We start from the raw sequence: 23,996 nt of genomic DNA, 5'->3' as shown, positions 1-23,996 counted from the left end.
TCCACAGGCACTGGCCTTTTGTGATGATCTCTGCTATGGAGAGCTATGCAAGGGAACAATAGCATTCTTTACAAAAAGTCACTTGACATTTCAGCATTCTCGGTGTACCTTTGGGTTTGTTTGTGAATGCAAAAAGTAGTACATCTACACAGCATGTACATATATTTCTGCGGGTGAAGATTCACACTTTTGTTTTGCATACCAAGGATCATAATGTGCAAGCAGTCTCAGGTCACAATACAAGTACTAAGAGATGATTAATAATCAGTCTCCCTACTTGAATATTTCTGGCAAAACTTCACTTTTAGGATTCCATGCATTATACTTCAGTGAAAAAACAGACCTGCAAGTGTACACTCTCCAGGAAGCACAGATAGTTTAATGATAGTACAATGTTAAACTTTCAAAAATTGCTTCAACTGGTTGTTGCAGAAATAAAAGCTATAAGTGATATGTTCATACCAGGTCACGAAAATCCACCTTTAATGCTCTTTTTTTATATTCATCTTTTTATTGAGTAGAATAAACACATTTACACACAAAGTTAGTCCTTTATTGTATCTTCAGCTTTTTGATTCATGTTTCTGCCGAAGTTTTAACACTGGATCCAGAGATTTCAATTCACTGATGAAAGTCAACTGTAACATTCAACACATTTGCACGAATACAAATGTCTCTTTAGCAGCTAATGCAGAGTTTTCAGTTTGGGATACCCGAAGAATAGAATGGACCGCCTGGAGGAGTCTCCATAAAATTAAAATGTCGTCTCCGAGGTGTAGGTAGTGGACAAAAAATGACCAGCTGAATCCATCTTAATGCAAATCAGATTGTAAACCTGTGCCAGACTATTCATAACTACCACTGAAGAATCATCTTTTCACTCCAATTGGCAGTCTGTTGGAATGTGGCAAAAATTAGATCCAGCCAATGATTTCTCACTTAACCAAATGCAAACATACTATACTTCTTTACCTCCTGTTTCCAAGTTACTTTGCCGAATATGATGGGCCTTAACCAAGATCATCGTGGTACACTGAGAAGACAGTATGCACATTGATTATTTGACAGAGGAAATTTAACAACTGCAGTATTAATGGTGGCTGTTTCACAGAAAGAAAACAGATTTCATTATGGTTTAACTGGCGGAAATACCTCTCACCCCAGAAGCAGAAAACCCTGCCTGTGAACCAACCCTAGCACTATGGAAATTGAGCTTATGAGAAAGTGGTGCTGTTCTGTATTGTATCATTTTTCTTCCTAGAATTTGCAATCAAAAGGTTCTTGATTGCTTCCCATGCTGACATACAATGTACTGCTAACTTAGGCTTATTTACTCTCACTGTAAAATACCGTATTTTGTTCTTGCCACTTCACACTGATTACATTTGATTTATTTACACACTATACCTGTGGAGACTAAAGATTTGAAGATTGGCATCAAACTTTTTCAAATGTTGCCCCTCAACAATTCAGACACATTTACCAATTCTCCAGATTCAGCAAAGAGTTGAGGACGTAGCTCTCTTCAACGGCCTTGAACCAAATTCGTAAATGTCCTTAATTTCCATGCTGCCGGGTAGCTTGAGGTCTTGTGGAACGATCTGCCTTACGAATTTCCCCAATACTTAAATAGCTGATACCAATCCGATCAATGAGGCCCACTTACATGCCAACTCTAACACTCCAGATGCATCATTTAGAGTTTAACACATGGACCGAAAGGTTCTGCAAACTGCTGTATTTTAAAAAGGTCCCAAACTGAAGCCTGTGTTGTCACTCCTTTTACACAAGGTCAAACATGGATCAAATTTGATGCTCTCCAGAAAGTGAAATTTTTTACCAAACTGATAAAGGAGAATTGCAGATGGGTCCTCATCACTCCTTCAGTTAACCTAGAGTGACATCATACAATATTCTTTACAATCTTGGCTCGTTCCTGTTATGATCTTCCTGCCTTATTTTTTGTGACAACATCAACATTCAAAATAATCGTAGGTCATTAAAGTGTAGCAGGATGGGGAAGGAATTTCTATATGGAATTCTTCGGTCACGGACACAAGGAAAATTCATCAGAAAAATGACCTCTTGAATAGTTAAGTCTAAAGGAGTTTCCTGAACTGGGTGAGGGACCGATTTAGATCTTGGCAGACGGGTTAGTCTGTCACAACGGTGACAGATATCATGTACACCGAAATATCACACTGGAGTAACCCATCAGCCAAAATCTAAATCAGGCCCAGAGTTTGGAACACTCTTGACCTGTACCTGGGAACAGAACCAGAGATTAGGACAATGCTCAGAGAGGGTTCACCATGTTTCTGCCAATTGAGGGAAGCTGAGTAATGAAAAGTAATGATGCCGGTCAAAGATTTCCTATTGGTTATGGAATGGGGATCAGCTTTTGTAAGGATGCTAGTCTTTGTTCCAGTAGGTTTTATGGAAAATTCAAAACCCCGTGAACTTTTTTCACTGCATTCTCTTATCTTTCCTAACTAACACTTGCAGGGTGCTAACTCCCCAAACCACTAGTTCCTTGTTTTCTTCTCACCAGGTTTTCCTTCCCATTAACCTACCTCATGTCAATTACATGATTTAGTCGTTATCAACAATATAATGTAATTTAAGAAAACCAATACCAGTGCACCTCTCAAAATATCAGCTTCAATTGTTAATGTATAATTAATGCTATTTGGATATTTTCATCAATAGGTTTTACACGTTAATAATGTCTTCTCTGTTTGCAAACTTCCAGAAACTATGCGTTAAATACATTTCTTCATCTTGTCATTCTTGTCTGTGCTTGCTTGACTGGTAGTGACAAACATCCACGGAGAAAGTGGTGATAAGTGTAACATGGTAGGAATGTAGAAGAGTAAAAAAAAAAAACATTGAATTAAAACGACAGCATTTTCTAAACCAAAATGGAGGCACGTTTGTTGAGTAATTATAAACAGCACTGCCAAAAAAGACATTAAAAAGAATGTAATGTTACTGCATTAAATGTAATCTTAATATTTTGCTGATCAGAGTGTTTATGAGAAACACAATTATGGTTTGAAACTAAGTGTGAAATAAGTACTTTACAGGATTCCATTTCTTGAGTGATGCATCATAGCTTGAACATCATTGATAGTCAAACATAATTAACCGGATAAAAATAAATATTGTGATCTGCATACACTAGATGAACCAAGTAAATGAACCATGTACGAAAAATATCATTTCATGAAATGATAATTGTACATGCTATTAGAGGGCTGGGGCGATAGGGGAGATGGGGTGCATTTGAAACTCAAAGCTAAAAAATAATGTAACAATAACTGCTAATTTGTGTTACTCTGTAACAATTTTGAATGCTCAAATAATTTATTTAAATTCATTTATGTACAATTTAACGAAGAGAAAAAGCTCAACAGAATTCAATGTAATGCCTGCATGCTCTGGCTCTATTTGGAGGTGTGAAGAAATCTGCTTGAAATGTGGTTTTAAAAATAGGGGAATGCTGGTGTTGTGCTTCGCTTTCCATCACCACATGGAAAGTTCTCCAAACCTAGAACAAAGGTAGAAAACAGCGTTAATCATATTTCCTTTTAATATGGTTTAAATCCTGCATATATAATAGTTGCAATTTTAAACTGCAGATCCAATATATGTAGCTCACTTTTTATTACAAAATGCTAGCTGGCTGAATTCGTTTTGCTTGCATTTTCTTCCGGCCGCCAGTCTGGCAACATTGGCATATACTGAGCTCTCCGCCATGACAATGATGTTTCCTCCACCTAAGAGGCATTCTCTGCAAATGTAGTTATAGTGGTGGATTTTGAAATGTTTGTCTACAAACTAGGGAAGTAGAGGGGTTCTACAGATGATTATGGGTGCTACATTTACAATTTAATGACAACAAAACATTTCCTGTGATAATGTTTCATAAAGTTAACTCTGCAGACACAGCAATAGATCAGTCACCCTTGACTGATCATTCACTACACCACCATTTATGTCAGTTAGAGCTGCACCGTGGAGGACCCGAATGCAGGGACATATGTGTCCTATTGGCTAGTGGGATGTCCTGACAGACGAAAAGGTTCAGCCACCAGAGGTGAAGAATCAATGTTGTCACCTTCCTCATGCACAGGCCCTACATTTCTTTTTGTTCTGCAATATACTTTTTTTGTAAACAGCATCACTTCTCTTATGGTCCGTCATACTGTAACTTAGACAAAGTTACTGGGTTTCATGACAAGATCTTGCCAGGTAAGCAAAGATCTTTTGAACTGAACTGAAATGTTTTGTTTTTTCTATCTCTGATGAAGCAAAACATATTTTTTTTAAACAAAGAGACAGATGAGTGTGGTTTTTATCAGCCTCTTTAGAGCAGTGCTTCCCAACTTTTTGACTCCTGTGTACTGAGTCACTACTGGAAGCCAGGGACCCCCAAGCAATTTGTACGATTTAAATTTCAAACATTAAAACAGTAATTTGCAAAAATACACAAACAAGTACACACCAAACAAATACTCAAATTACTACAGATTTTATTTTAAATTGAAAAAATATGCACAGAGGGGCTTTACCCCCACCCCCGAAAATGTGGGAACAAATAATGCATTCAACACCACATTTGTCATTATATATTCAATTGTTTTATCTTTTAAAGCATAGTAAATGATGACCTCACTGTGCACCAGTATACAACAGTCTTAGTTGGGGCTCTTCAATGATTCCCTCACTATCACCTTTCAACAGTGCCTCTCAGTGCCGGTTAGACCAGATTCGTGGAAGATCAACGCAAAGATCTGTGTTCCCCATGTTAAGAAAGTTCGAATGGGAGGCAGATCTTTTAGCTACACAGCAGCTAGACTTTGGAATGCACTTCATTTGGAGCTTAGACATATGAACACCTTGTCATACTTTAGGAAGGAATTGAAAACCAGATTGTTTCCTAGAGAGTAGACCGTGCCTTTCTCAGCTCTAACACTTGCTGCTCGGTGATCTAAGCACCAGGATACCCTTGGGGTAACAGTCGCGCTATATAAGTGCACCTTACCTTACATTACATTACATCTCATCTCATCTCATCTCTCGTTAGCCCCTCTGTCACATGTATTTCATTTGTTTTATAGCACCACTTATACCAGTGTAGGGTGTTGGAGCCTTTACATCACACACGTACAGAAACAATGAATCACAGGTGCATAAGACAAAGGGGACTAACAAGGTGTAGGATTCACATGTCATCCATACTGGTACGCAATGTTTAAGAGTGCTTGACCTGGAGAAGCACATACTCAGGATTCAGAACATAACAGTGGTTAGCGTTGACTTTAACAATAGGAATTTATTTCTACCCAATCAAACCTTTTTTTTTTTAGCAGCATCAGGCTATTGAAAGGCTGGGTAAAAACATAACTTACATACTTGAACCATGCAGCTTGTATGCAGCTCTTTGATGGCAGTTTATAGCTCACTGGCTAATTATGATTTTAACTTATGAACGGCACGGTAACAAAAGAATCTCTGTGACAAAAGCAGTAACTCACTGAGCTATGCACATAAAATACAGTTCTTTAAAATGCATGGTACACAATCTTTGCAGCATGCATTTTAACCATCTGCGCTACCTTAGATGAGTCAAAGCTGCCACTAGACTAAACTCCCATCTCTCTCCGGCAGGTATATTAATCACCGGAGTGATCCTGACCATTATTGTTGCCTGAAAAACTGCTGTTTAAACAAGGAACTTTGCAGTGCTTTTAAAACTGCTGCCTACGGCCCCCTGGGAATGTGTCATGGACCCCTGGGCATAAAAAACAATTTTTTTACAAAAATAACTGTGAATGCACAATATAAATAAATAAATGTGCAGATAATGACACATGAAAAAGCTTTTCAAAATCTTTCTCCAATGAAACATTATTACCTAAATACGGCTAACAGAGCAGCTCTCCATACAACAGCCCACTCCAATGGATGCAACATCATAGTTTACTCAACATATTGAATCTTATACAGGTACTTTTTTATTAGCCTAACTTCCCAAAGTATGAATTATCTACTTGTGGCAAAGCCCGCTTATAGGAAAAGGAGACTAGGGTGGAGTGGCTCGTGGTCAAGATAGAAGCAGCAACCCAAAGAATCACCCTCTACAATACCCATCTTAGAATATCACAAATGTTGTGACATGGAATCATTTTAGGGCAATGAAAGGAAAATGAAGATACGCTAATTGATAGATGGTGTGAGTCTAGTAGCATGACTACAGGAGACTACCGTAAAAAATGGGAGAGTGAAATCAACTAATCCATACAGGCAACAGTATAGTCAGAATGCTGCTGCACAGGCCTTTTTTTGGCTAAAATGTTTGTTTCCATGGCAGAAAAGTTAACTCATGGAAGGAGTTGCCAATATCTCGGCACCGAATCCCTCCTTCATAGATGCGAGAATCACACAACTGGAAAATCAAGCTACTCTCTTTAATACAAATGTGAGGATCTTAAGAAATATTTGAGGAGGATAAAAGAAAAGCAACCTTAAAAAGGTACTGAAGGTAGAGGAACTAAAAAAGAGTTTTTAAACAGTATTGACTGTTGTTTCAGACTAAGACAAGGAAACACTCATGTGAGTTGAAAGAACTTATATCGACGGATACCAAGGCAAAATGAAGTACAGTGTCTGTGGAACTTAATATCAAAGATGTTAGCTGAATGAATACTTTTGTAAAGTGGCTTTAAACCAACAAAAATTATTCTAGCCAAAATGAAAGATCTAGTTCTGTCTGAACCGGGTAAAGTCTAAACTATGGAAGTAAAAATGAAACCGGTAATCATGCAGGAGACTAAACATTAATTGAAATACTTTGGTCTGGGTTTCATGCCAGAGGTAGTGGTATCAATACTGAATAAGAAGGACCTGCACTGTGGTTAGATGGGAGACAAGAGGGCCCATGAAGCAGAATCCAAATGCAAAGAGGGGATGCACAATAGAGAGAGCAATATGATGACTAAATTAGACTTAAAGATGGTACAAGAGAAAAAAAGAGACTTGAGATAAAATGTCAATGGAAGTGCAAAGTCACTATTAATACCCTGTTATAGACAATAGGTCAATAGGTCAGATTAAAAACTGAAAAATAATGTAATCTGTTTCATTAGCTATAAAGGAGAAGTGTGGCTCAGGGGTTAGAGGCAGCAGACCCGGAAGCTAAGATCGGTCCTGGACCAGGGTTCAATTCCCGCCTCGGCGGGTCTTGGGCTAAAAATTCCACGGACTCGATAATTCTCGCCACGGTGCCTCCTCGACTCACGGGTTCACACTCTGCGACTCTGGGCAATAGCTTGCTTAATCTCCACAACGGCCCATCGCGGCGGGATGCCTGACTTTCACCTTGTGGATACCCTGCTATCTCACAGGGGAATACCAGGAAGGGTTCCCTAAGCAAGCGCCGGGAAACCCACTGCGGGTAGCTGTGCGCTATATAAGCTCAACTACATTTACATTTACATTTAAAAGAAATAACACGGTTAACACTAATGACTAGAGAATGATAATTTTAAGTTCAAAAAGATTTTTATTTAGGCAGAGAAGTAGGCATAAAAATAAATAAAAGGAGAGGAGAAGAGGGGGAAATGTTATGGGGGTAAGAACTGGGCGGGTAAGCTCCTTGCTAATTATTTAGAGAATGATAATTATATGTCAATATCAAGAAATATATGTTATGTATGGTGATGGATAACTCACCGCATATTACTTGGATAGGAGGCGCAGGCGGTTCATTCATGGATTGAAACCTAAAGGTTACAGTCAGTGTAATCAGGTGAAGAGTGGAAAGGGACAAAACTTTAAATAGTCTGAAAAAGGAGGAACTTTGCATTCTCAAAAAGTGAAGTGATAAGGCTGTAGTGGCACTGAGAAAGAGAAAATGATCTCCAATATTTGCTTTGTAACAGTGGTAGACTGAAGGAAGAAGTGGATGACCAGGTACAAAGCCACTTAAATATAATTAAAGTTTCCTTTAACAATGTACCCATGTAGGATTCCCATTAACACAAAAATACGCAAAAGGAAAACCAGCTGCTAGATTCAACTCTTGAACAAGCTTATTTTCAAGGGTGGAGCTTTTCAGTTTCCTGAATCTAAATTTAATGTTATATGCCTAAATGAAGATGCACATAGTGACCAAAAACCAGGTATTGACAAGATTTTTACTGATTGAGCAGCAGTATCTATTTGCATTGACATCATTAGTTGGTCCAGTATCAGTGGCGACGCACAAAAACTTCACATTTTTCGCCACCTATCAGCTAAGCAACTAATAAGTCTGTTTATTCTGGCAAACTCAAGGACAGTCCATTTGTAGGAACACTTTACTCAATCTATTCTCCCAATTCAAAACACAAGGATGTTTTGTACACAGCAGTTGGCAACAACCTGTTCTACATAGGTACTTTAACTACAGAGCTGGAAGCGCAGCTCAATAAGTCACCAGCAACATCAGCATGGAACAAGAGATGACAAAGAGTAATTGATAGCCTTGGGTCACCTTTAGGTTTTTTGACTGCATCAAACCCTTTTCTTTTTCCTATTTACATAAGACCTACTCACAGGTGTAAACATATTAATTAGCTCGTTAGTGCTAAAGGCAGTCACAAAGGATACAGTTGGCTGGATAATAATCTCTAACATTGCACAAGAAATTATCAATCTTTCAGTCAGGCACCATGAGGGAAGCCTATGCCTGGAAACTGACAGCACATCACTTTGCTTTCTGTGATAGAATCAAACTTAAATATGTTGATAGATGGCCTGATTTAGCATTTGACACTTGTAATAAGGCAGATATGAGATCCATTGTGTTAAGATAGAGTACCAATCTGACAAAGTCTAACTCTGGCACAGAGTCTCAAAAGCATGAACAGGGTGATTTTCAGACACTCTGTATTGTTATTGAGTATATAGCCAGGTAAAAATATTACTCAAGAAAGTAATCCCAAATAATTTACAGAGTCTGAACAAAAACATAATAAGAAAGGTATAAAAAATAGGTTACAACTCTAAATATCAACAGCAAAAATATTGTAGTACCTGAATAGTGTCAACAATATCGAGGACAAAAATGCTGAGTAGCTAAGTATAAATGTACTATTCTTAACTTCACATGTGTGTACCTTGAAGATATATATTTATGAGGCGCCCCACATTTAGTTTGCATAATCCCGGGGAGGTGGCGGACTGTGGGGGGCCCCTGTGGGCACCGGCTATTTAATTTTGGCTTTGCCCCTGGGACCTGGCCCACCCAGGGGCTCAGTAAAAAATGTTTTTATTTTCTCAGCAGGATTCACACACCCAGTATGAATTCTGCCGATTTTATATATTTTGTAATGCTTTTTTTGGCCTTGGGGGTCCCTGTGGGAGGTAAAATGCAGTGCAAAAAAACATATATTCGAAGAGTGGATTAAAATTTAGCAATGAGAGAACAGGGCTGTTAACTACCATGAGAGCCATTTGTTGAAAGCTGTCTTTTTGCACTGTTTTTAGATTTGAGCACTGAGAGATATCATTAAATAGTTTTTCTCTAATTGCTCAATTTTAATTCACTCTTTGAATATATGTTTTTTTGCACTGCATTTTTTTCCTGTCACACTTAACAACTGTGCACATCTGTAGGTCAGTTAGGTACTCCTGACATTTTTAGGACATAATCAATAGGTCCTCATTTTTTACATCCACGAGTCATCTCCCCCTGCTCTTGTTAGGGGAGTAGCCCTTAGAGTCACTACAGTGACACTAGGAGGAGACCCAGATGATTATAAAGCATGGTACCATTGGTGACTGATGGGAATCCGTCCTTGTGATTAGGTCTTCCAATTGCTCTAAGGACAAGTACATGGTTCCCTTTGGTAGTGAGGTGGTTTTTGTTCTTTCAGATTCTCTTGATTGATTTGTGTAGACCCGTGGATAGGTTTGTGTAGTATCTGTTTCATATGGGGAGTATATCTACGCAAGGTCTTTAAATATTCCCTGAGACCCTTTTCTAACTGTTGTTTTGTTTAACAAACATGCACACCAGTTCATGATGGTGTCTGGTGTTAGGAAATAAGACAAGACCATCAATGATTGCAAGGATGCTTCGGAGAGTTTGTAAAGAAGAGAACATTATTGTTATTCTTCTTATCATTATTATTACTATTGCCATCATTATTAATGTTATTAGCATTTTTATAATTTAACATTGTCCACCAAGTTTGTGTGCCTAAGACGGAGCAAAAGACCAGATAGGCCTCATAGATTCGGTGGTTACAGATACAATTGCTATCTTTTTAAAGTGTTTCAAAAGTATAAGTAGCTAGAAAGGGTTGTTAGCTATGTTCTGAGTCTGTAAACATTGTAAAGTTAAAAAAAACAATGATCAAGTATAACTTATTATAAAATGTAAATATCATGAAATATATATTTTTATCACACGTTTTACTGCACAATAATATAACAGCAACATTAAAACATTCGTCATTTCATAATGTCTTAAAAATATATTTCAATTAAAGATTATAAACAATTTGGAATTAATTATTTCGGATCAGATAAAATAATAGTCAATTTACTAAGAAGAAAACATATATATTGATACGTATATAATTTTAAAAATTCACTTTTTTCACATAAAGCATAAATAAAAACATAAAACAATTTCCATTATATATTTTTAAAGAAGCAAATAAAGATATCACATACAATTACAATAAACTTTGGTCTGTATAACATTTAGTCAAAAATTATTTTCAATCATTTCAAACATCAATTTTTTAGATGATACACATTGTAAATTAAACACAATATATATATATTTTAAATATTGTGCTATCATTTCATATATAAAAAGGGGTCAATTGTATTTGTAGTTGTTTCTAGTTTAATTTCTGCTCCATTTCACAAACAATTTTGAAAAATCTTTTTTTCCATTTCTTCTTGTAGTGGGCATCGAGAACAATGGCAACAGGATCCCTTCTTCGGTTAATGTAAGACCACATTAAAATGTAAATGATATCTATCAGAAAGGTTAGATGGCTGTATTTATCACACACTACATTCTAATATCATAAGGTTTTATAGACTATCTTACTGTGAATATTTCATATATTTTACACTGCCTATGGCTGTGTAAAATAAGCTTTGTAAATATTACATCAGTGGGAAAACTGGCCTGGAGAGATTTAAGAGTGCCGGGCATTTGACTTTTACCCCTTTTTCTTTGTTGATTAAATCATAATGTTTAATAACTTCTAGAACAGGGACAAAAGCTAGGGCTGATAATTTTTTTTAATCTGAAATCACCGTTTATGGAATATTCCATGCGAACGGTGGATTTTCGAAGATTGCACCTGACTGGTTAAAGTGAAAATAGCACCATTGAATTTGGATGTCTTTGCATATTTTTGTGATTGTATTGCTTATGGCGTTTGCTCTATAATTATTTTTTGGGGGAGTACATTAAACGTTTGGTGGTTATTATATAACAGTTGATGTTATATATTGCTTTATTTGTTAGGGAGTAGTTAAAAAAAATTTAATATTGGTATTTTAGTACTTATGTACTGTGCATATTTGGTCAAAGGGTGGGAAGCAAGATTTAGCAGTGCCATCCTTTTAACAAGTGGATGATTATTCTAGAGTGAGATTACTGGCTGTAGTCAATATATTTTTTATCAGTGTGTAGGCTGTTCTGTAAAATAAACACTTTTTTGGTGTGTGCAATGGGGTATATTTATGTGTGAGTTTTATATAGCCCGTACTTGACCCGAAGGTATCAGAGTGCTTTCTAAAGTAAGCACAGCAATAGTAACATATGGGCGCTTAGAAATATACATAGTGATAGTAAAAATAAGCACAATGATAATAACATGGGGTCATGGGGTATATAGGGGTACACACATTATATATATATATATATATATATAGATAGATATATATATAGCAGTGATAAAATGGACGATATATAAATATATATAATAATGGTAAAGATAAGCACAACAATAATAACGCGAGGTAAAAATAAGCACAAAAATAATAACTAGAGGTACATAAAAATATAAATAGTAGTGGTAAACATGCAAACAGTGTACGCTGGGAAAAAGGAACAGGATATCAGCACATACCAGAGTTACATAAAATGCTAATACAAATGCACAGCAACAATTGTCTAGAAGGAGAGTCCAAAGGACAGTAGGATACATGAGAGTAGAAAGTCCTGAGATAGATATGAAAAGGGAGTAGCCAGGTTGAGGAAGAGTAGATGCATCGATTAGCCTGGGGCACTGAAGGCACATGGCATTTAGCGCTGGAGTTAATGGCAGCTTAGTGCTTTACGAAGTAGAAATGAAATCAGTAACACGAGGTACAGAGACAGAAAATAAAAATATATAGCACTCCAGCGACAGTGGGAGTATATAAGCAGAATAGCAGTAGTACCTGATTTATATAAGTGTCAAAATAGCTGTACAAATTGATAGTAAAACAAAGAGCAGTATGATCAGCAGTGTACATAAATGTAATGAGGTAGTTAAGGAGGGAGGGTGGAGAGTAGGAGGACTAGTGCAGAGTGGGAGGTCTAGTGGCACATTTATCCCCCAGGAAGCGATGCGTAGAATAACGAGGGGGGTGAAGTGAAGCATAGTTTCAAGACTTGGGCAAGTTACAGCCTTCAAAATCTAGGGCGTGGTGAACCAGGGAGTGCAAGCGAGGCCAAGTCTTCAGTAAGAAAGGAATTTATTGGATAGGATTTTTTTTTGCTTCTTTCGTGAAGAGGGATGTGGAGGGGTTACAACTGATCTCGGTGGGGAGAGAGTGCAAGATATTAGGGACCACTCCGGAGAAGGAACGGTAGTAGGTTTTCTTTTTCTTGAATTTTTGTGGCTTGAGCAGTAAGGAGCTCATGCTTCTGGAAGATCTGTTCCCACCTGAAAGGGTCAGTTTCTGGTCCAGGTAAGATGGGGTGTTGTGGTGCAACGTTTTGAGTCATGCAAGCAATTTTGAGATGCATCCTGGCCTCATGAGACAGCCAATTTAGCACACGTAGGTCACATATTAATGATTGCATATGTTTTGGTGCTATTGTTGCAAGTGTCTCTTCTCTCCTTTGCCTTTGTATTGTTTGTTTCAGATTAGGCAATGTTGCTATCTGCCAATTGCTTGGGGATGTCTTCGGTGGGTGTATTCTTTAACAATACTGCACTGGAGGCAGTTGACGAGTCTTTAAAGCCTTGAATGATATTGTGCATTTCAATCTTTTATGTGGAGTGTGGTTATGGTCTCTAATACTATTTTATCACCATCTAGAGTAATATGTGTTGCATTTACACTGATTTGTGGTGTTCTTCATTCTTTTGGTCACATTTACTGAGTTTTGGCACAACCCAGCACAGCAACTTAAAATGCTGTGCTGCACTGCATTAAAGGATGAGAGAAGAACAGTGCCCCCCCCCCCCCAGTGGTGATGCACTCTAGGGTGCCTTGTGCCAATGGAAACACCCCTGCACCATAGTGAAATGGTTTCTGTGTTCTGAGAAGAACAGGTTTTGTACTGGAAGAGGGGCTTCCAGTACTTCATGTATCTACAGCTAGATATAGACATACGTGCCTCCACCCCCTCAAGAGAAGGCGTGGAGACTCCTATGACTAGACTAATGATCAAAAAGGTACTAATGGACGCCCTTCGTTTGTATCTAACTGCTGTTGCTGCCATTTACAAGGTCCAGGGACTAAAGACCTACGCCTCTCGGTACCAGCTTCGCGGGTCCCGCTTCGTTTTGCCTCCTTGACCCTCTGGCTCCAGTTGTCTCTGTGGGGTGTGCTTCTGGCTGCAGGGCTGCGAGCGAGGAACCGGGACTCACTTTCCCAGGAGTCCCGGTGTTCCAGTGGCCGAGTCACCTGGCCCCGCTCTCCCTGACCGCCCCGCCCCACCTCCACTCATTTATAAGGATCAGGACTGTGTTGCTGCGTGGGACGCCCTTCGTTTGTATCTAACTGCTGTTGCTGCCATTTACAAGGTCCAGGGACTAAAGACCTATGCCTCGCGGTACCCGCTTCGCGGGTCCCGCTTCGTTTTGCCTCCTTGACCCTCTGGCTCCAGTTGTCTCTGTGGGGTGTGCTTCTGGCTGCAGGGCTGCGAGCGAGGAACCGGGACTCGCTTTCCCAGGAGTCCCGGTGTTCCAGTGGCCGAGTCACCTGGCCCCGCTCTCCCTGATCGCCCCGCCCCACCTCCACTCTGACATTGTCACGTCCTTACCCTATAAGTATTAGAGTCCAACGCTGCGCGGGAGCGCCCGGGGCTAAGCCCGGGCAAAGGGCGGGCCCTCTGTGGCCCTCCGAGGCCTGTAGAGTCTGGTCTGGGCCACAGCTCCTGGTTTGTTTTTTGATTGATTATTAACGGATCGTAACTTTGGACCTAGCAAGTGTGACTATTTCTATTTATTATATTGTTGTCCTTTGCCCACAGGGATGTGCACTCGGGAAACCCGAAGTAAGGCTGCAGCTAGTGCCGCTAAACTAACGGGCACACTGGACAATTTCATTGTGCGCACCAACACCTTAATCGATGAGGGAATTGCCCTCATGGAAAGAAGAGTGTCTAGGGACCTCGAAGCTGCTAGGAGATCATCTTTAGGCCCTTTAGCCCATGTACCCTCACCAAGCAGTTCCCAATGTGTTCGCCTCCTAGACCCTTCCCAACCCATTTCTGGAAACCCATTCGTGTCTACCAGCCAAACTGCATTTGAGGATCAGACCCCTTTACTATCCCCCCAAGTTGCCCCTTTGACCTCCCTAGTAGTACCCCCAAACATCACAAATGAACATGTTGGACTAATAGAACTTAGAGGCCTTAGGAAGGGTGCTATTCCCAAATCCTCCCATATTTCCGATCAGGTTAACACTGTCTTATTGTTCACAACGGATGAGGGGGGAACTCTTAGAGATCCAAGTGGTTTGCCCCGTGGGTTAGAGGCAGAGAAGGATATAGTGGGCACCTCAGCAATTAGTGAAGACAAAGCTGAGGAGCGTCGTGTTTCTCACCCCCTACCTCTGGGCATCCCCGATGATACAGCCTCAACCCAAAGTCTGGAAAATGTCCTTGAGGATTGTACTCAGGTTGAACATTCTGTCGGGGAGGAAGACGAGAAAGGCATTTTTATGAGCTCTATAGCCGCACTGATTACTTCCCTCTTGTCCCCCTTGGAAACTAGACTAAAAGGCATTGAAGACAACCTGAAAGCCTTAAATCTAAAATTAAAAGCTATACCAAAACCCTCTGCTAAAAAGACTAATTGAGGGCAAGCTTCGGTTGGTGATACACCATCTATGTCCAACCCACAAGTTGTAGAGAACACCCCTGCCCATAATGTGCGCTCTGCTAAAACTCCCTCTACCGAGACTATTAAAAATAGCTGTAACATTTTGCCCTCCACGACAAACAGTTTACTTTCGAAAGTGAATGGTTCCATCATTGTTGCCCCTAAACCTCCCAATACAACTAATCCCAAACAACCCTCAGCCCCTCCAGTAAGTATTAAATCACGCCGGAATATTAATCTACCCCCTGATGCTCACCCTTATGTAATTGTACTAACAGGTGTACCAGAGCTCCCTCCTTCATCATCTGAACCATTTTGGGCTCTTAAAAACAAAGTATGTTACTGGCTTGATAGAAACTATCCACTACCGCCAAATACTCGCAGTAACATGCTTATGTTAGAGAGAGCACCTTGGGTGGGCGAGAAGCCCAAAAATATTCAGGGTGATTGTATTGTTGTGACATTTGAGGACCCGTGCACAGTGGAGTACATCTGTGCCGGATCCCCATGTGACATCAGTTCTCCTATTCAAGTCAAATCACTCTCCCATTTTTATATGCTTCCAGATCAACGCAGTAATAGATGGAGTTGGTTAAGAGCTCCAAACAATTCAAGAAGGGGGTTGAGAGAAGAATCCTTCCGTGATCACAAAGCTAACTATTGGGATGGGGGGGAAGATAGAGGATGGAGTACAGTGCGAAGGAGAGCAGGCAGATACCCACAGGGGGTTACCCAGTTACAGGGAGATTGGTCTGGCCAGCAACATTACCCCCCTCCTCCTCCCTGTTTCAATCGCTTCAGTAGTCTAGAGGCAGTAGATTGACATCTAGCCCACATTCCTGGTCACAAGGTCCCATCTGAGAATGTTGGGTTATCACAGATAATCCCCACAGGTGGAGAAAATATAGAGGAGTTTGTGAACAACATGCCCACTAGAACGATAGAACCTGCCTGCACCCCCCCGCCCTCAATTCCCGTAACAGCCACTGTCTCTCCTTCCATCAATATTATTTCTTGGAATATAGCGGGACTAAGGAAAAACCTTGAAATTCCAGAATGGAATGATTTTGTTGATAAGTTCCATATTTGTATGTTTCAGGAAACATGGTGTATGACCCCTCAATATAAAAATGGGTACTCCTCTTACTTTGTCCCAGCGGTTTCTATAGGAAAAGGGCGCCCCTCTGGTGGCTTGCTTATCTGGGTGAAGGTGAACTTGAATTATTCTGTTACCTTACATAACATACCATCAAGTGATATCTTACATATTTCCCTGAAAAGTCCTAATGGGAATTGTGTTCACCTGTTTTGTGTATATGCAAGAGGGACCCCGGGCGGTTCAATCTCTCCAACGATTGAGCTTTTAGATGTTAAATTGACTGAGCTTCCACCTAGGTCTAAAGTTTTGCTGGGGGGTGATTTTAACTGTACATTTGAACCTTTAGATGATGAGGATGTTATGGGTTCAAATTCTGAAGACTCGAGACAGGCCATTCCACTTTTAACGTTGGCCCCTATTAAAAAGTGGACTCCAAGAGCAATACAGTTGAATGCATTATCCCTGGACCACAACTTACGGGAATTAAACGGTCGGACTACTTCTGATCGTGAAGGAGCAATGACCTTTAATAGGATAAGTTGCCCATCACGTATTGATTATATCTTTTTAGATGTACACTCTTGGGCTAGTCTAAAAGACATGGAAGTCAAACAATCCTTCGATAGTGACCATAATCCTCTCTGCATGGAAATCAGCTGGGGTCACGGGCTTACCAACAAAGGTGGCCCTGAGATGGCTACAAAGGATGTCCAACCATCTAATTGTAATCGGAAACTGAGGTGGGACGTGGTAAAACTTGAAGAGGGGAAAATTGATAATATTAGGGAACTAGTCAAAACAGAAATTTCCAGCCTTGCAGAGGTGGTAAGAGGAGAGATTCCCCTTATGGGCCAAAAACTACTGGGCCAGTACCAAACCTTTACTGAGAAAATAGGAGCAAACTTCCTTAAAACCCCCCAAAGAAAATCTGCAGTGGCCAATGGATTGCCTAAAGAGAATCCGTGGTTTACTGCTGAGTGTAGAGCCAAGAGAAAAGCCATTGGCCTAGCAATAAAACTAAAGGATCCACTGACAGTAAAATTAGCAAGGAAAGATTATCGTGGCTCCATTGCTTTGGCAAAAAAAAAACTGGGAGGAAGAGCATTGGCAACAGCTCAAAACGGCTGCTAGCGGTAAAAATTCAATTATATTTTGGAAATTGATCAACAAGCTAGACAGGAGGGCCGGTGACACCATTTTAAATCATATCACCGACCAGCAATGGCATGCCCATTTTTTAAAATTATATTGTAATGTTGCCGATCAAACACCTATCCCTCCTTCGTTAGAGATTAGTAAAACTGTCTCTGGCCAGGAAATGATGGCTAATGGAATAATATTTTCCGAGCTAGAAGTTAAGGCTGCGATCTTAAAGATACTACCAGGAAAAGCGGCCGGTCCAGATGGCCTGCCGGGAGATCTTTTATTACATGACCCCCCAATCTGGGCTAACTATATAGCTACTTTAATGGCTCTTATTCAGTTAGGCCACCCTGTCCCTGAATCATGGAAAGGGGCAGAGGTGATTACAATTTTCAAAAAAGGAGACAGAGAGGACCCTGCCAACTACAGACCAATTAGTCTGATTGACACCATCCAAAAGGTAGTTGGCAGGGTCATCATAAACCGAGTGGAGACCTGGTTAATGGACAATGACATTCTTACGCATTTCCAGGCTGGTTTTAGGCGGAATGTTGGTGCTATGGACCAAGTTTTCCGGTTCTGTGCCGTATATTGGAAGTCAGTATCGATCACTAAGGGTTGCTTGTATCTGGCTTTCATTGATTTGAAAACGGCATTCGATGTTATCCCTCGTGCCAAGCTATGGGAGATTTTGCAAGCTATGGGGTTCCCATGCCTACTTCTCCAATTAGTTATTAAAATGCATGAGAACACCTATGCGAGAATACGCTGGGGAAGGCAGGGTCAACTGACAGAGAGGGTACCAGTCAGCAGGGGGGTACGGCAGGGATGCGTGATGGCGCCAACATTATTCTCCCTCTTCATAAATGGGGTGGTGGACCATTTGAGGGAGGTTCCGGCAGATGCCCCCGTCCTTGCCGGGGAGAAAACTCCGACACTCCTCTTTGCCGACGATACCCTCTTGATGTCTAAAACCCCCATGGGTCTACAAACGCTCCTTGACCGTTTTTCCCTATTTTGTGATGACCGTGGGTTAACAGTTAACACCCTGAAGACAAAATTAATGGTTTTAACCCCCAACAGAAAGATCAGGAAGGTTTATGTTACCTTGCGTGGATCACCCTTAGAGGTTGTGAATGAATTTGACTAACTCGGGGTGAGACTGTCTAACCGTATGACCTGGGATTCTCATATTTCCAAGATGGTACTGAATCTAAAAAGGGTGTCCGGTGCAATAATAAAGAACCAGCGACTCTCCATAAGTAGACCGGTAGCCCCTGCTTTAATAGTTTATGAGGGGAAGGCTTTATCTTCGGCAGTTTATGGCGCCAAATTATGGGGGGCAGAAAACACTAGGCCACTAGTAACTGCTGAAAATAAGTTTATTAGAGACTTAGTCTCACTCCCGATTTCTTCCCCCTTGTTACCCCTATTTTTTGATATGGGGAAAAAATCTATCGCGGATAAAGTTCGGCTAAGGCCATTGTTATTTTGGGTGCGCCTTAGAAGAACCGAGGAACTAATGGGGTATGCTCGAGTGTTGGATGAGCTAATAACTCTTAACGTTTCTAATCAAATAAAATGGCTTAACAACCTTAAGAAACTAGTAGTGTCATTAGGTCTCGGGGAGTCTTGGGTGTCACAAGATCCTCCCCCCAAAAGAAATTGTAAAGAAATTGTATTGGGACTGGGTTGAGACCAAGATTAATAATAGCTCAAACTTGGGTACCCTAACAATGAACTTCCTTGTTCATAAACCATCCATGAAGTTGGAACCGTTCTTGGATTTTATCCAAGTAGCCAGTCATAGAACTCTATTCCTGAAATTAAGGTACGGCACCCTGCCTCTTAATGGTTTTTTGGGAAGATGGAAATCTAAGGGGGGAACTGAATTAAAATGTCCAGGTTGTCATTGTCCCGAGGAAACCCTTCCCCATTTTCATACAAAGCTATGTGCCTGGTTTTTGGGGCACTGCATGGTCAAGGACCAATACCATTGCAAAATCTTTTTTCGTGGTATCAGGCTGCCAGACCTCTGAGATCCGCCTCAGCGTTCCTAGTGAAAGTCCCTAGAATAAACAGAGTGAGAATGGGCGGCCGCGCCTTTAGTTTCACGGCCGCCACAATGTGGAACACTCTACCTCTAAAACTGAGGAGCAGTCAAAATTTGTTTTTATTTAAAAAGGACCTTAAAACCTTTCTTTTCCCTAGAGCAGAATAATTTGTAGAATTGATGGTGGAATTGATCTCAGCGCCAGGATACCCGCTGGGTGACAGCTGCGCTTAACAAGCATTAAAATACATACATACATACATACATATTTGCCTGTCCAACATATAAATTTGTTAGAGCTAAATGGCTGAAACCTGTATGTAGGGAGTTGGGTGTAAAAGATCATATATCAGCCCTACGTATTATTACAACCAACACGGTTTCTATGTACATTGTTTGTGGGGTGGCCAAATATTTGGGGGGTGCCTGGTTATTACGCTCCAGACTGTTGGATAATGTGTAATCATGGGGATAGGGTGAAGACACTGTTTTAAATACTGTTTTACTTGGTTTTATGAGATATAATTGTAGTACTATGGATTATTTGTTTTTATATGTTTGCATGTTTTGTACTTTTATGATGTATTTCCATCGAATAAAGTATTACAGAGAGAATACTAATGGTGACTTTCTGTTTGTGGAAATCTCTGCCACTGGCGCAGAGATCTCCCTATTCAAAGTAATAGGGCTCTCAGACCACCGTCTTCTTAAGAAAATGTGTTTTAAATTAAAAAATAAAAGAAATAATACTTATTTTTAATTTTAAAATATTAAAATATATTAGATTAACATCTATTCGCCTAGGACTACCACAGTAACAAGAGATAACAGACCTGCAATAAAACTTACAATATGAACACATTTTAAATTAATTAAATGTTTCTTTTATTCTTTAAGTGAAATAAGTTAAATATAACATTTTCCTCCCCCACCTGTTACATCATTTGTGTTGAATGTATCACAATCTTGGATTCAAGTTATAAGCTATTCAATGTGTAATTTGTTGTTGAAATAAAAAAAATCACTCCCCATATATTTTATTTAGGTGTTACTCTCTGTATTAAAAAATCACAGATTTTTATATTTTACAATATTTTATAATAAAAATAAAATGAATGTAAATATTTTTTAATGTAAAAAAAATGTAATTTAACTTATTTTATAGGCTTTCCTATGTGTTGTTGTTATTGCCTGCTTCCAATCAATTCTATGGGAGTGTGTTGCAGTACTAGTTGTTTGCCATATATGATGGCTGGCTTATTCCAAGGCAAGGCAGGAGGATATTTGAGCCTGTTTTGTCAGTAGTATTACAGTAGTAGATTTAAATGTATATTTTGCAAATTACAATTGTTTTACTCTTATGTGCATCTGTGTTTTGTGTCACCTTGCCCTTCATTGAACCCCTCATTCAATTTGCCTTAACCTCATCCATTTAGAACTATGTATTTCCAATTTTCCAACCACTCCCCCCTAGTCCGTCTCACATTTGTTATGACTCAGTTGCCGGGATCTCAGTACAGTAAAGATTTGCAAATAATTTATCATTTTTCCAAAAAAGGTCTACATTGTCATTTAAAGTACTAGCACATTGAGGAACTGAAAGATAAAATGCCAAACTTTTGGCTAGGAATGTACAAAAATCTGGATGGTAATATGGACTTTAAGAATATATATCCAGGCTCTCGACTGGTGCTTCCTTTCAAATACTCTGGATTAAAATCCTTGAATTAGCATCCCATTCATACCTCTACCCTGTCCATCTTATATGTATTTACAATGTTGATGTACATTTTGTTACCCACACATGTACTGGGTTCCCTCATCTCACTTTCATTGACCTTTGATTCCCAAGTGTGACACAGGATTAGCAATATGACTGTGACTTATGATCATTACTAAAAGAACTGTGAGTTTACCTGATGTAAATAATCTTGATATATACAGATTTCATATACACCAAAATTTGTAGGTAAAGAGATACTATGGGGCCGATTATGATATTGAAAGGACCGCAACCGACCGAACAACTGTCAGTTGCAGTCCTTCCGACATCTGCTCCTGCGGTCCGCTTGCCACATTACGATGTGGTGGGCAGAGGCATTGGGAGGAGGGGCCATAAGACACCATAATAAACTAATGATGACAGAGCCACCCTCTGCTCCAAAGTCGGGATTATGATGGCATTTACCGACAGCCTTTCCTTGTCGGCTGTTCCGACATGGAAAGGCTGTCAGAAAATTGCTTTTGGGACCCCTAGCAGGTACCCCTTCCCTCCTGGCCCGTCGCAATGGGGCCTGGGGGGGGGCACCTAAACATTCCTACCCTGTATGGCAGGCACCGTGAGGTTGCCACACGGTGTAGGTAATGTTTCCAAATATCCATTTTGCTATGGCAGAATGTACTGCGGTCCTTTTCCGCCCACCGCACAAGCTGCTATAGCATTATGGATGTTGTTGCATCCAAATTGAGAGGTTGGAACCGCTGACCAAAGGTCGGGCAATATTGTAATGAGGCCTATATTTGTTTTTGTAATCTCATTCCCCAGTCTATATTTTAATTTCCTTAGAAAAAAATCCATTGTCATATAAAGCTTTTACCTTATATCCCAGTTAGAAATGCTCAACAAATTTTTGGGTGGAGTTGTGGAACTTTTGATATGACAAAGAAAATTCTATATCTTACCGGGTTCTGGGTAGATTTTCTGTGCTTTCCCTCCACCAAACATCAGATAGCGTTGTCTCTGGATTGGACCTTTTACCGTATCTGTAGTGTGAAAGAACAAATGTACATGCAAAGTTCAAAATGTTTGCCAAACTTAAAAGTATTCATTGGGTGACCCTGAAAACACCCAATTACATCTTAATAATACAAATATCTCCAAGCTTTATGTTTTATTAACTCCAGCATGTGTTTACACTTTTACTAAACATATGTAATCAGCATGGAGAGGCATTTAATTCATTGTATAAGCTAGGACTAATATATCAGATGTTTTTTTCTCGTCATTAATGAGCAACATAAAACATGACTCACATTAGAATGTTAAACAATTTTAAGTAATAGGAGACATCTAAACCAAATGATTTACAAGCGTGGAAACTAGCAAATTATAGAAGGAAGAGCGAATTGGATTGCGATTACATAGCAAAACACAGATATTCAATGCCATTAAAAAGATATTTGTGTAGCTTTATAATGTCTATATTTGTTCATGAAGTTCTAGTAAGAGCAATATTTGTATGGTTTTATTGTCCAACTATAATAGTGGTAGTATTAGCTGGTTTCAATACTGTTTAATTCATTTATATGATTATAATCTAAGTATGGATTGTTATTAGTGCATCTTTATGCATGAATTTACGGAGCGCTATATGAAATATGCAAGGCTGTATCAGAGGTGAGATGTCTTCACATATAATTTATAGAAATAAGCTGAAGAACTCTGAATTAAATAACTTTGTAAGAAAAGAAAAAAGGAGTATATTGGAACACTCCTAAAAGCAAGCAAAAAAATGGTACATTGTTCATATAATTATTCATTATTGACATTTAGTTGCTGTATTGCTGTTGAACATAGATTTCAAATTATTTTGTAGCATCATCTGTGAGTAAGGACCGAGATGTTGATCATGTCACATTTAGAAAAGTCCTCTAAGCCAGATGTGTGGTTATGCCAGCAGTGAGATGCCAGCGCCTACTCCACAGAAGTCATTCCCGTCAACAATACTTTAGAGCATACAAATTGTGACGCAGAACGCCAGCAAAGGAAGATCACGTGGGTGATGTCAGGGAGGTTGCAGGGTATCGGAGTGCCATACAACATATCCACAATGCGGTCAAAACTCATAGGAAAGTTCCCCACTGTATGTTTGGTCATCCAACCCACCGCCAAGCCAGCCATTGATCACAATCAATTGAGAGGCCTGATAGGAGCGGAGGGCCACCATCCGCAGCACACCATCATATGGAGATTGTCGACCGTTGGGAAACGCTACATGGGAGCAACCGCCTGACCAAAGAAAGGAGCAATGGTTGGAATTAAGCGCACAAAACCAGCTTGGGGGTATTGGTAGTGGGAAATGTTGAAATATGTAGAGGAAGCAGGGGAGAATCATCATTTTGAAAAGGATGATGCGGCCCATCAAATGCACAGCAAGCTGCGATCACTTCTGTGTGTCGCTTTTCAGTTTGGACTCTAGAGGGGTCAAATTGAGATGCCTCATGAGATCAGGAAACAAGAAGATATGAAACCCCAGGTACTTGGAGGACACATCTCAACAGGATACTCGACTGGCCGAGATGAGTGTTGGTGTTGCCCCCAATCAGAACTAAGAAAGACGTGGATGTGTTCACCCGGCGA

At 39.8% G+C, this 23,996-nt stretch overlaps 1 protein-coding gene across 2 annotated transcripts in view; it reads right to left on the bottom strand.

Moving 5' to 3' along the window:
• Positions 1 to 356: 356 nt before the first annotated feature.
• NPY (neuropeptide Y) overlaps positions 357 to 23,996 on the bottom strand; it is a 62,798-nt gene continuing 39,158 nt past the window's right edge. The window contains exons 3-4 of one of the 2 annotated variants that reach the window (XM_078664390.1): positions 22,319 to 22,399; positions 357 to 3,550 (exon numbers count right to left, since the gene is read on the bottom strand). In XM_078664390.1, coding sequence (XP_078520516.1) covers positions 3,526 to 3,550; positions 22,319 to 22,399 — 106 coding nt within the window. In that variant the 3' untranslated portion in view covers positions 357 to 3,525. Of the gene's footprint in view, positions 3,551 to 22,314; positions 22,400 to 23,996 lie in introns of those variants that run through there. The other variant, XM_078664391.1, reaches the window with a different exon arrangement.

This window comes from Lissotriton helveticus, chromosome 10 (genome assembly GCF_964261635.1).
Source record: "Lissotriton helveticus chromosome 10, aLisHel1.1, whole genome shotgun sequence".
NCBI classification, from domain to species: Eukaryota; Metazoa; Chordata; class Amphibia; order Caudata; family Salamandridae; genus Lissotriton; species Lissotriton helveticus.
The sequence above is the reverse complement of the archived record's forward strand: the minus strand, read 5'-3'. Positions and strand labels throughout refer to the sequence as shown.